Below are 14981 nucleotides of genomic sequence, written 5' to 3' on the forward strand. Positions count from 1 at the left end.
AAGAACAGTAAAAATTCGATTACGAGACGTGATTCGAACCTGCGTCTCTTGCAATGCCGCCTATTTTTTAAGAATTTACAGTTATAAAGAATTTAATATGCTATAAAAACCGAATAAGAATAAGAAATTGTAAATATAATGTAAAATTACACACGGCTGCTGCTCGCCAGTTCTCTTCGCTTGAACTTGGCTTGACACGCTTCCGCGTGTCTAGATATAAAAATAGGTAAATGGTAAAATTAATCGGAACAGCCTCAGAAATATCCTGATTAATATTATTTGCTTATATTACCTGATATACCTACTGACTACAACTGTGCGATTTTATGGGATGATTTTTGGAAGAAAGAAAGGAAGAAAAAATATTTTTTGCCACATGTTAACATAACAGCTATTTATATATTAGTTACTTAAATATAATTATATTTCTTTGGAATATTATGATAATATACAGTTACATATTTTGTAAAATTAAATTGTAATAACTACTGAAATGATTTAAAAGAGCAACTATGGAGTTTCTTGCCGGTTCTTCTCCATAGATACTGCTTTCCGACGGTGGTAAATGTAAAAAATATGTATTGACGTTTCAAAAGTGCTTCTCGAAGAAGTCTAATTGAATAAATAAATGTTTGATTTATATGCTAACGAGTACCTAATGTAGACTGTAGATTTTGATACATGTAATAAAAAAATGAATCTTTACCCTCTAGTAAGATAAGCAACCACGGTTTAAGTACTGACTACTGAGCTATGGGTTTAAATAGATTCCTACTTGGAACTCTACAAAGTTGAAAGTTTTTCAATAAATATGATAATTTGTGAGCAATATTGAACACCGTTTCACCTGACCAGCGTCTAGAATAATAAATACCTACTTACTTGGATAAAGGGTATTTTAAACTAGCAATTACCTATTGAAAAAATTTAAACGCAATGCTAAACTGCTGTATAGTCTGTGAAAGTATCAACAAGATCAGTTCGTAGATGCGTTCGTGCGGTCCGCATTGGTCCCCTCCTGTTGGTCTTAGAGTGATGATAATATATCACAACATATTAACATAGTATAAAACAAAGTCGCTTTCTCTGTCCGTATGTCCCTTTGTATGCTTAAATCTTTAAAACTACGCAACAGATTTTGATGCGGTTTTTTTAATAGATAGAGTGATTCAAGAGGAAGGATTAAGTGTATAATTTATTAGGTTTTAGACAAAGCGGGCGAAGCCGTGGGCGGTAAGCTAGTAGCCTATATACTTCTTCGATAAATGGGCTTTCTAACACCGAAAGAATTTTTTCAAATTTGACCAATAGTTCCTGAGATTAGCGCGTTCAAACATACAAGCTCTTCAGCTCCATAATATTAGTATAGTTTTTAAGATAGACAGACAGGCAATTAATACTTGTAACTCAATTTTTAAAGTTCCGTTTCGAGAAGGTTTAAAATGGAACCCTACTTCCGGGCCGGAAACTGTTTGTAATTGACTTACGAATAAAATGTGTTATTTATTTAACCAACATATTTTTATCCTCTCACAAAAATGCTTCTAAATTGTTGATGAAGTCAGTTGATATTTAAAAAACATCGATATATAAGTACATTGACTAGTAAAACCCTTTGATTATAACTTTAATCGAAAGCTTAATAAAATCAATTTTAAATTCCACACACCTTTTGATTGTTTGTCAAAATATATAAATATTTATCCCGCGTACCCAACACCTACTTTCTGAAAGCTTCATATAAAAAGGCTCTGCTTCAGGCTTCCTTCATTCAGTGACAGTTCAAACGTCGGCCATCTTGTACTACAGTGGCGGGAAAACGTTCGGATACAACGATGTTAAAAATCACAGCTATTCTTTCTTTATTTTTGATAGGTGAGTAAAAATAAAATAACGTAATAATTTGAATTACCACTTTTAATAACATACCCATGGTACCCATTTTGTATACATATCTAGAAGGAAATAATTATAAGTTTTCTTGCAATTACTTATGTTATAAGGCTGAAATAACAGACAGTAATCTGTTGCGCTTTTCCCTTCACTTGTATTTAAGTGTAAAATCAAGCTTTATTTTACCTAGCGACTCTGTCGCATGCAGAGTATAAATGGATGAAGAAAGAAGCTGGACCTTCTAGTGATTATATCCCAGGTATAAGTGTCTGGATGTTTAGAGTTAGAGAAGTCTTTTTGGTGTTTCTTCATTCCCTGATATCCAATTATTTATGTTTAGATTTTTATTCAAAATTTATGTAAGTGGCAACCCTATACTGTGTCTTCTTCTTTCTGTTGTAGATATTCTTCCTTCTAAAATCCACGTGTTCGTAAGATGGATTGTTTGAATTTTAGTCTATCTAGTCATGATGTCTTGTAATATGTGTGTCCTTGGTAGTTTATGATATCTTCTAGATGATGCTAGAAATCCGGTTACTGCATGATTTTTCCTTGTTCCTTTAATTCTAATTTTGTTTTTTAGAGAAGTTGCATATTAGTTGCATAGAAGTTCCATTCGTTATTAAAATGTTTTTTCAAATTGATAGTGCCTTTGGTATGCTGACAATGGCTCTGACTACATTGGATGCTATTTTTTAGTCCCTTCTGTGTTATAATAGTACTAAGTATTGATTTCTAGAGTACATAATTTTATAAAAGACAATCAAACACTATCCAGGCATACATACAATATCCCATAACTTAGTTAGAACATGGTTTATCGTGAAAAAGCTTTGAACTTATAATTCTTCTTCAAATATCGCACCTTCGGTAGAACAAGGGCATAATTGTCATAAATTGCCAAAATGACTTAAATATGCAGAAATGCTTTAAAAAGCCCCTTTCAACTGGAGGGACAAAGACATTCGTTTAATTCCTACAAAAAACAGCCAGATTGAAATAGTGGCGTTGTCATTTTGGCGCTATTTTGTTTCTCTCTTGGCGAGACAAAGTCTCATTGGTTAGTTGTGCCATCGGCAGGGACTGAGCTAGCTGTCACTTGGAGCGCTAACGTCGTTTATGTAAATATGCCCTATAAATGTTTTTGATTTCTGGAACGACAAGGCCATATCTGTCACACTTATGCCTAGTTTACGATTTAAAAATTGGGAGGACAAAGTCGTTCAGACAATTGTGCCCTTGTCTGTCCATGATTTGTTATACTCCATGGTCTTAAAAGTAACATTTTATTCCGATAATTGCTGTAGAGAGCAAAAAAACAAGTTAGTTTTTTAGAAATTTAAACGATAGGACTGCCAATCAAAATACAACAAACATACCCTCACACCCACAAATCTATCCTCAAAAACTTTCGAGTTTACATAATAAATAATAATATTAGTAAGATATTTATTCGTAAATAATTATTTTTCTTTTTCAAATTTGTTTTTGGAATGTATTATTTTGCTGTGAACACATTGCCTATAAAATCGATCATACATAAATTAGGGGACCCAGCATAAAGCCGATGCCGTCCATTCTGGAATGTAAAACGTGCAAAAAAAGCTGGCCCAATATCAATATGCACTCCGGCAGAATACATAAGCCTTATAAAAAATGCCACGAAAAAGGAGGAATTATTTAATGTCAAGGAATTGAATTATGATTCTTTCTTGTTCTGTTATCTTAATATAATATTATTCCAATTTTTAAAGCGATTCCAAAGAATTTTGCTAGGAAACATAATAGTTTCAGATTGTTGAAGATGTGTAATGGCTGATTAGTAAGTTTTGATCTCTATTTTTGTGATAAAGTACTGCGGCTTTCTAAAGTGTTTAAGAAAATAAAACATTTATACAAAAAAACACGTTATTATCATTCCAAAATTATTAACTTAAAGCTTTAGATATGGTCATATTTACAAATTAATTTTCTTGTTGGTGGAACAAGGGCACAAATGTACACCTACTTAAGAAAAAAATATTATTAAAAAAAAACTAGCAGTTTTTAATATTTGTAAACGATACACCTAAAAGAATATAGTATATAGTTTATGTTATACAAAGCAGAACAACCATAAAAAAAATATTATCATAGCTAGACCACATTAAGTACTACAAATATCTTAAAATGGCTCTCCTGTAAAATTGCAAAAACTGTAATTGTGCCCTTGTTCTACCGAAGGTGCGATATGATAACTAGCGTTTATTTCCTTTGTCTTATAACTTAACTAACCTAATACAAAAACTTCTCCATTCAGGTACAGTATGGGCTCAAGGCCTCTCCTGTGACTCCTGTGGCAGTGAATGTGCATCAGCATGTGGAACCAGACACTTCAGGTCATGTTGCTTCAATTATTTGAGGAAGAAACGGCCGGATACTATGAATGTAACTATCATTATTATCTACAGTTTGTATTTAATTAGGGGTATGTCAGGTTAATCATGGTAAGAGATGCAAGCTCTAAGCGTCTCTTTGCTGAGAGTCACGCTCTCAAGTTTGAGCTACATAATACTATAATTAAAATAACATTAATTTGTTCCTTAATTATAACTCATTTAAATTAAGTCTTGTATGCTATCTATCAAATTATAAATAGTAATCAACGTATCATTATTACAATATATTACTAACTACTCAATTTTATCTTATATTTGGTGCTTTATTATCTGGGACTAGCTTTCCGCCCGCGGCTTCGCCCGAGTTTTCAAAGAAAAACCCGCATAGTTCCCGTTCCTGTAGGATTTCCGGGATAAAACCTATCCAAGTTAATCTCTATTATATGTGTGCTTAATTTCATTGTTATCGTTTCAGTAGTATTTGCGTGAAAGAGTAACAAACACACATACATCTATTCTCACAAACTTTTGCATTTATAATATTAGTAGGATCTTTTAGACTAGACTAGACTTTAAAGTGTTAAATTTTTACAGGTGCGTTATTACAGCGGTGGTACACGACCCCACGAGTTTCCAGTTTACGCAGAAAACATCGCCGATGACAGATTCACGTGGTTCAATGACAAATTGCCGGGAAACATGGAGGATTTTTACGAGAGAGATTAGAAAGATAGCTTTATAAAAGCTAATATGTAGAAAATATTATGCAATTGTAACAAGAGACCAAATATTATTTTTGTAGGTGGCAATTATAGAACTTTGCTGGTACGTTTATCCAAACGTAATGACAGTTTATTTTTTTTTTTATTTCTTCGTGTCAAAGAGTTTAATAACTAATAGGTTAAAAATATATTTATCATTGTTGATGTAAAATGTGATGTAAAATATTACTTTATTCATTCTTTTTTCACAAAAATGTTTTCATGGCGTCCTTCACCAAGATAAAAATGTTGGAATGTATATAATAACATTTTATGCATGTATAAGTACTAAATATTAGAATATCATATATCTAAAGGCTGGGTAGATGTAGAAATAGAATAGAATTTGTAATTTGATTGGAATATTTTGTGAAAAAATATACGCGTTTACAAAATATTGTTTTTTATTATCCTACTAGTATACCGCCCGCGTCTTCGCCCGCTTTGCCTAAAACTTCCTATCTTACTAATATTATAAATGCGAAAGTTTGTGAGGATGTGTGTGTGTGTGTGTGTGTGTGTTTGTTTGTTACTCTTTAACGCAAATTCTACTGTACCGTTCACAATGGAATTTAGCACACATATAGAGGGTAACTTGGATTAACAGTTAACGCATAGAACAAGTTTTATCCCGGACATCCCACGGGAACGTTAACTATGCTAACTATTTCCTTTGAAAACGCGGGAGAAGCCGCTGGCGGAAATCTAGTTAATTATATACTAAAACCTTCCTCTTGAATCACTCTATTAGAAAAACCGCATCAAAATTCGTTGCGTATCTTTAAAGATTTAAGCATACACAGGGACATAGGGACAGAGAAAGCGACTTTGTTTTATACTATGCAGCGATAAAAATATGAAAATACTAGCTGTTGCCCGCAGCTTCGCCTGCGTGGAAAATATAAATTCATGGTACAAAATTTTATTCCCTATTTTATCCCCTTGGTGGTAGAATTGATCAAAATCCTTTCTTAGCGGATGCCTACGTCCTAACACCTACGTGCATGCCAAATTTCAGTCAGTCAGTTAGATAAAGATTTACTTTAGGTACTGTTCAATTTAAGTTATACACATAAATATTACTTTAATTACTCTTATAGAATTTATAAAATTTACAATTTAAGTATTCAAGTTAAAATATACAAAGATCATTGGAGGAGCTTCGGTAGGTATTTGTGCTATAGCCGAATAAGAGCCAATATTATTAGATAAAATTAAAAACTCCAATTTTAGTTTCCTTAAAGTTTTGTGGCACTTGTGCTTGGCACTCAAGCTCTTTTTTTGTTTAACCATATAAAACTCTACCAATAGGTACCTACTACTATAACTCGACTTACAGGTCGCGTCAAGTAAAAAGAACGCTGACGGTTAAGCTGCGCATTGGCAATTTATCGGTCTATTTGGTGTTATGAGGTGGTATAAGAATAACAAATAGGTAGTTGCGAAGCCACGAATCGCGAGCCTAGTTCAAAAATAAAATAATCGGCACATAGTTAACGTGCAAAACTCGATCCATGCGCAAACACACCCCATCACAGCTTTCATCCAGCGTTCTTTTTACGTGACGCGTACTGTACCTACTGATAATACAAATACATTTTCTTCACCATAATTACGATAGCCGCAGGCACTTTAGGTACGAGTAAGCCTTGTAAAATAGGCTTAATTAGATTTTTTTATCAAAGGGGTAAAACAAAGAATAGGTAATAAAGGTAACTAGGTAAACAAAGTACTATATTATAAATTAAACAAAAAATAATATATTACTGAACCTTCACTGCCTATCTGTCTGTCCGTCTGTATTTTGACCCAGGTCTATCCGCAATAAGGGAGGACCGGGAACCAGCTTTTGGTATATTTATACTTACTTTAATTATTATAAATTCAAATACATTGAATCAATCGTTTATTAAGAGGTGTAGAGTATGGCTTTTTTAAATTTTCCTTTTAATAAAAGACGATCTCAATACTGGACCATGCCACTCGCGGCTGTAGAGCCTCAGATCACGATGAGTATGTCCTATTAAGAAGAGCCACTTTGAACAACGTTTATAAATATAAATTTAATAATGCAATAATAATTATAATGCAATTTTTTTCTTTCCACAGTAAAAAAATATATTGTTACATTAAAGAAATTAGTAATTTTAATAATTAAGAATACAAAAAGTTATTGACTCAATGCAGTAGGTAAACCTTCTAGGTACTTTTTTTAAAGTCGGTTAAAATTATACAGTCCAAGATATTTTTAAGTTTTTTTTTATTTGGCAACTCGGTCACCATATTATGTTTTTTTTATAGTACGTTACATTAAGCTTTTGAAGAAAAATAGCTAAGCAAAACATTAAATTTGAGTTTCATCTTTGTTTAAAAAATCTATGTATGCCTCTCTTGAAATCATGGTTTAAAATTCGATGTATCTATCAAGGAATACTATGCCAACAACAGATACCATACATTTCGAGGTACACCGACAAGAAGAGTGGCAAAGGGTGTAAATTTTTGAAGTTTCGAAAAATATCGAATATCTCAAAAATGGAGGGACTCTTACTGAATACAAAATAATATATATCTCTGATCCACCTCAACGTCCTCTAGCCATAGTACCTATGATCCTACTAATATTATAAATGCGAAGGTTTCTGAGCATGGATGGATGGATGTTTGTTACTCTTTCACGCAAATACTACTGTATCGATTGCAATGAAATTTGGTATGTAGGTAGCTGAAGACCCAGAATAAGACAGAGGCTACTTTTCATCCCGGAAATCCTACAGACACGGGAACTATGCGGGTTTTCTTTTAAGTCTAGTTCATTATATATTGGTAGATAATACTCGAGAGCAGTGGTGGCTCAGTGGTGAGACCTCGGACTTCGAATCGATAAGTCCGGGGTTCGAGACCAGGCGAGCGCGCAGGAATTAAATTGATTTTTCAATTTATCTGCGCATGTTGTAACATCACCACTGCTCGAACGGTGAAGGAAAACATCGTGAGGAAACCGACATGTCGAAGAATTAAAAAGTTCGACGACATGTGTCATCCGCCAACACGCACTTGGCCAGCGCGGTGGATTATGGCCTGTACCCTCATAGGAGGCCCGTGTCCCAGCAGTGGGAACGTTTATGGGCTGATGATGATGAGATAATACTCGTAGATAGCATTCGTAGATTATATTTCTTGATAACCAATCTATCTATTAAAAAAACCTCATTAAAATCATACAGATGGCGAAAAGCGACGTTGTTTTTTTTAACCGACTTCAAAAAAAGGAGGAGGTTATCAATTCAGCCGGTATGTTTTTTTTTATGTATGTACACCGATTACTCCGAGGTTTCTGAACCGATTTACGTGATTCTTTTTTTGTTCGATGCGGGATGGTGTCGAATTGGTCCCATAAAATTTTTATTCGGATAGGCCCAGTAGTTTTTATTTTATGAGCATTTTTGTCTGTATTTGTAAATGTTGCAAGTGCAAGTTTGAAGTCGGTTGTTTTTAACGCAGTTATCACTTATTGCTATGCAGTGATACTAATATGTATTACTAGCGGTCATATTTCGCAATAAAAGGTAGCCTATGTTCTTTCTCAGGGTCTAAAGATTGTCAGTGCCAAATTTCATCAAAATCGGTCCAGTAGTTTATGCGTGAAAACTATATTAATTTGTAAATGAGTATTTTTGGATGATTGGATGTAATATGTTCGATATTCAAGTACTGGATGGAATTTTCTCTGATTTTCTCTCGAAGAAAATTTATCTTATAAGTATATACCATAAGTGAGGCCGGGCAAAGGCAAGATATATTTTGATAACCATTCTATATAACAAACAGTATGCCATTTAAAACATACATTTTCTATTCTTTAAAAAAATAAAGCATTTTGAATGCTATAAAAATCTAAGCTATAAAACAAAACTATTAAATTTTCCAATGCACGCTAAAGGCACGCAATATCTCAGACACATTCGGGTGGATTCTCAAGAGATCCCGCTCGATATGATTTCAATCCCATGTATTTTGTAAAACAATACACAACAAACATTACTCTGTCACCTACGTGAATAAACATTCTTCAATATAAAAGGGATTCCAGTTTCGTTCTATATCATTCGATCAGCTGCTTTGAATACGCCATCTTGTTTCCCGCGTTCCGCGTTTCAAAATGTCAAAAATTGTCATCTTGTTTTTGGTTATCTGTGGTGAGTACCTAGTGATTATTTGTGCGATTCTGGATTCAAACAATCAAATTATAGAATTACTTGAAATAAATGAATATAATTTACATATTCTGACCCAGCTAATGTTATTCTGCCTTACTCTTCATTTAGGAATAAGGGGTAAAATACATATTTACCTACCAATTTACAGGTCTACTCAATATGCACACAAACTTTCATGAGAATCGTTGAGCTTTACATTTTCGCACACACGTCTCAAATATTCAGTCTTATTTCTTAACAAATAATCACCACTAAGATCACCACTGCTGTATCAATTCAAGCACCACTGCTTCTTTAAGATTTAAACTAGCTGTGCCCTGCGGTTTCACCCGCATTGTTCCGCTCCTGTTGGTCTTAGGGTGATGATATATAGCCTATAGCCACAGTCTATAGCCATCCTCGATAAATGGGCTATCTAACACCGAAAGAATTTTTCAAATCGGATCAGTAGTTCCTGTGATTGGCGCGTTCAAACGAACAAACTCTTCAGCTTTATAATAGTAGTATCTAAGAGTAGTATAGATTTATATTTTTTCACAGTGATGGCGGCGTGGGCTTCAATGAACTGTCAGTCATGCGGAAGGGAGTGCGCCTCCGCGTGCGGTTCTAGATACTTCAGGACCTGCTGTTTCAACTACTTGAGGAAGAAGCGAGGATCTGATGCTTTTAAGGTGAGTTATCCATCGTTTAAATAAATTATACTATACTTACTGTCCGCCACAATTTCGTGTGTGGTTCTTAATAGGGTAATTATAGCATTCAGGGATGACGTAAAATACAACGGTGAAAGAATTTATGAAACCGGTCCAGTAGGTTTTGACTTAATCTTCAATGAAATGTAAACATAATGAAATTACAGCATAACTAATGACTTTTGCCATAAACAAAAAAGAAGAAGAAGAAGAACTAATGACTTTCTTTTTTTCTTTCTTTTACTTTTTTTTTCTTTTTTTTTCTATTTTTCTTTTTTTCTTTTTTTATATTTACTAGTAATATGTGAAGTCCCGTGTCCCCAAGTGGGGTAAGGGGCAGATGCATTACACATCTGTTTCACTGATCGATTTTCTTTAAGTAAGTATAAATATGTGATCAGCCTTCTGTGTCCTGTCAGACCGAGCCATTTTTTTTTCGTCGTCGAATATTTGATATTTCCTTCATTTTTTTAATATTTTTAGGGCTGATTTTTCAATCCTCGGTTAAAACTTATTCGTCGAATAACGTATTAAACTATCATTTAAAAATGTATTTCTATTGCATGCAATTGACAGTTTACAAGTGACATTTTAATAGTATCGTGTAATACTTTATTGGACGGGTAAGTTTTAACCAATGATTGAAAAATCGGCCCTTAAGTCGTATTTAATATCCTATAGATTGTCTCCAGCATCAGCGACTTACCATACATCTCAAAACCAAAGATCATTATCGAAAACCTAGATACCTGGGATGATGAGCCTATTGAAGTGTATCAAGTGGAAAACAAGATTTTCGATGCGTAATTATATTAATTGTTATATTAAATGTAATAAATGTATAAAGTGATTATTTTCAAAATAATTTGTGTCTTATTCTGTCGCCTCCATCTTGAATTTGAAATAGTATCTAAGATTATTTAAGTTTTCACATTTTTAATAATGTTGATGTTTAAAATATTCTTGTTCCATTTATTCTTTCTTTTCTTATAGGTATTATGTATTATTAGATAGAAAATATCTATTTCTAACTGACTTTAAAAAAGAGATTTACAATTCGACTGTATTCGTTTGTTTGTTACTTCAGATTTTGCGACTGGGTGAATCGATTTTGATGATTCTCTTTTTATTTGAAAGCTCCACCCTGCAATTGGTCCAATTAAAATTTTGTCCAATTCTAACATTTTGAAGGTAGATTAGTTTGTGTTAAAAAAAAAACTTGCTTTAGTTGACCAGTTATTATGACCTCTTATTCCCAGACAGTTTACGCCGTGAATTGAACTGACTGGCAAATTCATACCTATTATGATCGCAATAACCAGCCATGGTTAATAATCGTATTATATGAATTTGCCAGTCAGTTCAATTCACAACGTAAAGTGACTGGGATTAGGAGGTCATAATACGGCCCCAGATAAATAAATATATATAGATAAAAAAGGGCAAAATAAAACAACACATTCATCGAAGGATCTTTATTCCTTCTAACTTTGAACAATCTTAAACAATTACTACGAGACAAGTTTTAAAAATGAGTTTTATTCTTACAACCAATCGACGCATTGCTTATAAATATGTTTTGTGTATCGTAAATTTGCATATGAAAATATCGATAACTAGCGGTCCGCCCCGGCTTCGCCCGTGGTACATATTCACGTTTTCTCTACATAAGAACCATCCTCGTACTTCAAGGAATATAATAAAAAAAGAATTATCGAAATCGGTTCAGCCGTTCTCGAGTTATGGAATTACAACGAAAAGTGGCATTGATTTTTATATCGATAATTTCATGAAACAGTACCGATTTATTCATGGTTTAAGTTACATCATACAAAAAGTACATAATAATATGCATTAATTAAACGATATCTTTATGGTTTACAGCACGTATCATAAAAAATATGTATTCTCCATATTCAGTAGGAATATTTCTATTTTTTATAGCTATATCCCTAAGCTTATCTTTTTGTTATTTCATAAACTATCAACATAATAACACGTTAAATTGAAACAATACAAAACCTACGCTTTTTAATATAACGAGAATCAAATCAATTTTTGAAACAGTCTGCTATTTCATGTCATTATTTATTTTATATGCAATTTTACGATACCATCGTATAGAAATTACAAATTTCCAGAATAACCTACAAGAATATATACAATGTCACCTTCTAAAGTACAAGATAGATAATAAAATAGCGCATTTTTTTCCGTTACAGACGCCATGTTTACAAATTGGCGCGAAATTTGACATATAAATAGAAACGCTACGGACGCGGTTGTCAGTCATAGACAAGTTTATTTTTTTTATTTCTCAATAGGTCATGGATCTGCGAAATTATAGATTGATGGAATGAATTAAGTAGGAAAACAAGAAAGTTAGGAAGTAATTAGACTCAGAAAAGTGTCACATAACAAGGGAATAAATATAAACTATTTTATATAACAACGAATTAAACATTAAATAATAAGCGACGTGTTCCGTTGTCATATAAATAAATTAAAAAAGTAATTAGTCTATGGCACAAAATTCTCTATGGCGCAGATCCATTTGACATCTGTCAAACGTCAAACGTCAATGTCATTTACTGTAACGCGTTCTGCTTTCGCCTGGCTATTTCAGCGCTCGCCTCTTGTATTGCCTCCCATAGTTTCGCTTCTGATAAGATTTGGCGGGTAAGTTCCTCGATTGCGTTGTCCGTGTCCGCGTAGGCCATGTCTTCGTCCATCTATAAAAAGATATTGATAATATAATAATTAATTATTTTTAATAAAGATGTAAGTAATTTCTTAATTTTTTAAGATTAATTTTTTTTTATTAATCTTTGGTACGAAATGGGCCAGCACGTAGGTAAGATAGAGTACCTCTACAGAAAAAAGGTGTGAATGGTCGGTGTGCAGTACTGCGTTTTGTACCTTGAATAAATTAGCAAGAAGTCCGAAATATCTTTTTCTTTTTTCAGGTCTTTTCTATAAGCCTTTTTATTCTTTTAAAATGAAAAAGCTAACAACGCATCTGAAGTAGCATTACATTTGTATATATTCATGGGTCGTGACCTTGGTCGTGACGATCACTTACCATCAGGCTATAACAACAGATCAAATTGCTCTTCTTAAAATTAAAAATGAAACCTCACCTGTCTTTGCCTCATTATCTCTTGAAGAGGCATGCCGGGTGGATTTTGTGAGCGTTTTCTTCCGCATCCTGGAATTATTATTACATACATTGAAATAAATGGAAAATTCAAAATTAACTGAATATTGCAAGAAAACAAAGAGAGCTTTCTTTTGAATTAAACTATTGGACATTAAAACGATTCTTCATCATTAATTATTATTTTAATAATTACCTGTGAAAGCATTACAAAATGGCCGCTTCTTTGGCGGTATAATAATATCATCGTTAAGCCGTGAGTCGAAGTTTCGTGGGATCTGAAAGAAAACATCAAAATCTATATTTAATTCCTATTATTGATAAAACTATAATAAAGGATATTTAAAGGAAATATTTACATAATAAATAGCTTGTTTATTATATGATTTTAATTTTTTCATTTATTCTAACATTTTTTAATAATTTATATTTTTTATTTTATGGCATTCAAATTTATAAATTTATATTTTTTAATAATTTCTGCTGTGTGTAATTAATTAAATAATCCTATTTTTAAAACTACTATTTATAATGTTTTGAAAATATAACATACCGTCGCAGAATAGCATGTACTGATGAAGAGTACCATAAACAAGAAAACGGAAATACGCAGTGCGACACACATGGTGGGAAAATTTGACAGCTCGAGTTTCAAAATGGCGGATCTGAAACAAAAATGAAGAATTTTTCGCATGTAATTTTGATGCAAATGCTATTTAGTTCTACTGGATATACAGGATTTCAATAAACGAATCTTACTGGAACATATTGTAGATTTTTATTGTGGTGTTTAAAAACATTCAGAAAATTATATTCATAAATTAAGACACAATCTAAGTCACTATGAAATAAAATCCTCCGATTTGTCTGTCTGAATAAAATGCTACCTATTGCATGTTTTCACTCTGTGTTTTCACTAATGTCAATGTACTGGTAATGGTCTTGGTAATGGTCAATGTACTTCTGAACAGGGGTGATTGGAAACAACCACTTAGGTACACTTTTAATATCCATTCTAAACTCCTCTTTTACAACTGTGAATAATATTTAGTTTTATAGATCCGATTCCGGTATTCCAAACTTTAGGAAATTCATCTGATTGATTATTATAGAAAAATATTCTTGTTAGTTGTTTACAATCACCCCTGTTCACAATTTACCTTGACTATAGTATAGCTAAGAGTATAGCGTGATTCTGATTTTTAATCGTTGTAATCTATACTAATACATATTATAAAGCTGAAGAGTTTGTTTGTTTGTTTGAACGCGCTAATCTCGGGAACTACTGGTCCGATTTGAAAAATTATTTCGGTGTTAGAAAGTTCATTTATCGAGGAAGGCTATAAGGCTATATATCATCACGCTAAGACCAATAGGAGCTGAGCCACGCGGGTGAAACCGTGGTATAAAAATATACATATTACCCATGGCTATTATGGCTACCTAGCCATAATAGCCATACATATTATAAAATTATACCCTATTGATCAATATAATAATCTCAATCAATTTATCGTAATAATCTGATTACTATATTGTCATCTTTTCTCCTTATAATATTAGTCTCTTTCTAAATGTAGGTATCCAAGTTTTTCAAGTATTCGAAGCAAGTATCATACCGTATTTAAGTTTATTTACGAGGGAGGAATACTAACAGAATTTAGGAACACAAATAAACTGACAATTGCTAACAATTAACTTAGTTACTACTTGATTAAGTTATGGATCTAGGATCTTACTTAGTTATTTTCAAAGTGTAACTTCTTGAGTAAAATTTCAAGGTCGCGTCATGGCAATACTGCCACGTCATGGAAAAAGGCGACGATTTTGGTATCTTTGAATCTTGCCAAAGAAGTTTCACTTCTGACACTATCCCTATT

General features: G+C 32.8%; 2 protein-coding genes across 2 annotated transcripts; one reads left to right on the forward strand and one right to left on the reverse strand.

The window, feature by feature from the left end:
* The first annotated feature begins 1786 nt into the window (after nucleotides 1–1786).
* On the forward strand, nucleotides 1787–5167 carry LOC123702494. Its single transcript, XM_045650272.1, has 3 exons — nucleotides 1787–1875; nucleotides 4193–4320; nucleotides 4866–5167. The coding sequence occupies exons 1-3, from the start codon at nucleotides 1836–1838 to the stop codon at nucleotides 4995–4997; spliced, it is 300 nt and encodes a 99-aa protein (XP_045506228.1). The 5' UTR covers nucleotides 1787–1835; the 3' UTR covers nucleotides 4998–5167.
* A 6585-nt stretch (nucleotides 5168–11752) lies between these two features.
* Nucleotides 11753–13764, reverse strand: LOC123702327 (cardioactive peptide). Its single transcript, XM_045650047.1, has 4 exons — nucleotides 13655–13764; nucleotides 13298–13379; nucleotides 13085–13152; nucleotides 11753–12676 (listed from the first exon to the last, which is right to left on the reverse strand). The coding sequence occupies exons 1-4, from the start codon at nucleotides 13724–13726 to the stop codon at nucleotides 12533–12535; spliced, it is 366 nt and encodes a 121-aa protein (XP_045506003.1). The 5' UTR covers nucleotides 13727–13764; the 3' UTR covers nucleotides 11753–12532.
* Between the last annotated feature and the right edge of the window lie 1217 nt (nucleotides 13765–14981).

The sequence above is a fragment of the Colias croceus genome, chromosome 23 (genome assembly GCF_905220415.1).
Source record: "Colias croceus chromosome 23, ilColCroc2.1".
NCBI lineage: Eukaryota > Metazoa > Arthropoda > Insecta > Lepidoptera > Pieridae > Colias > Colias croceus.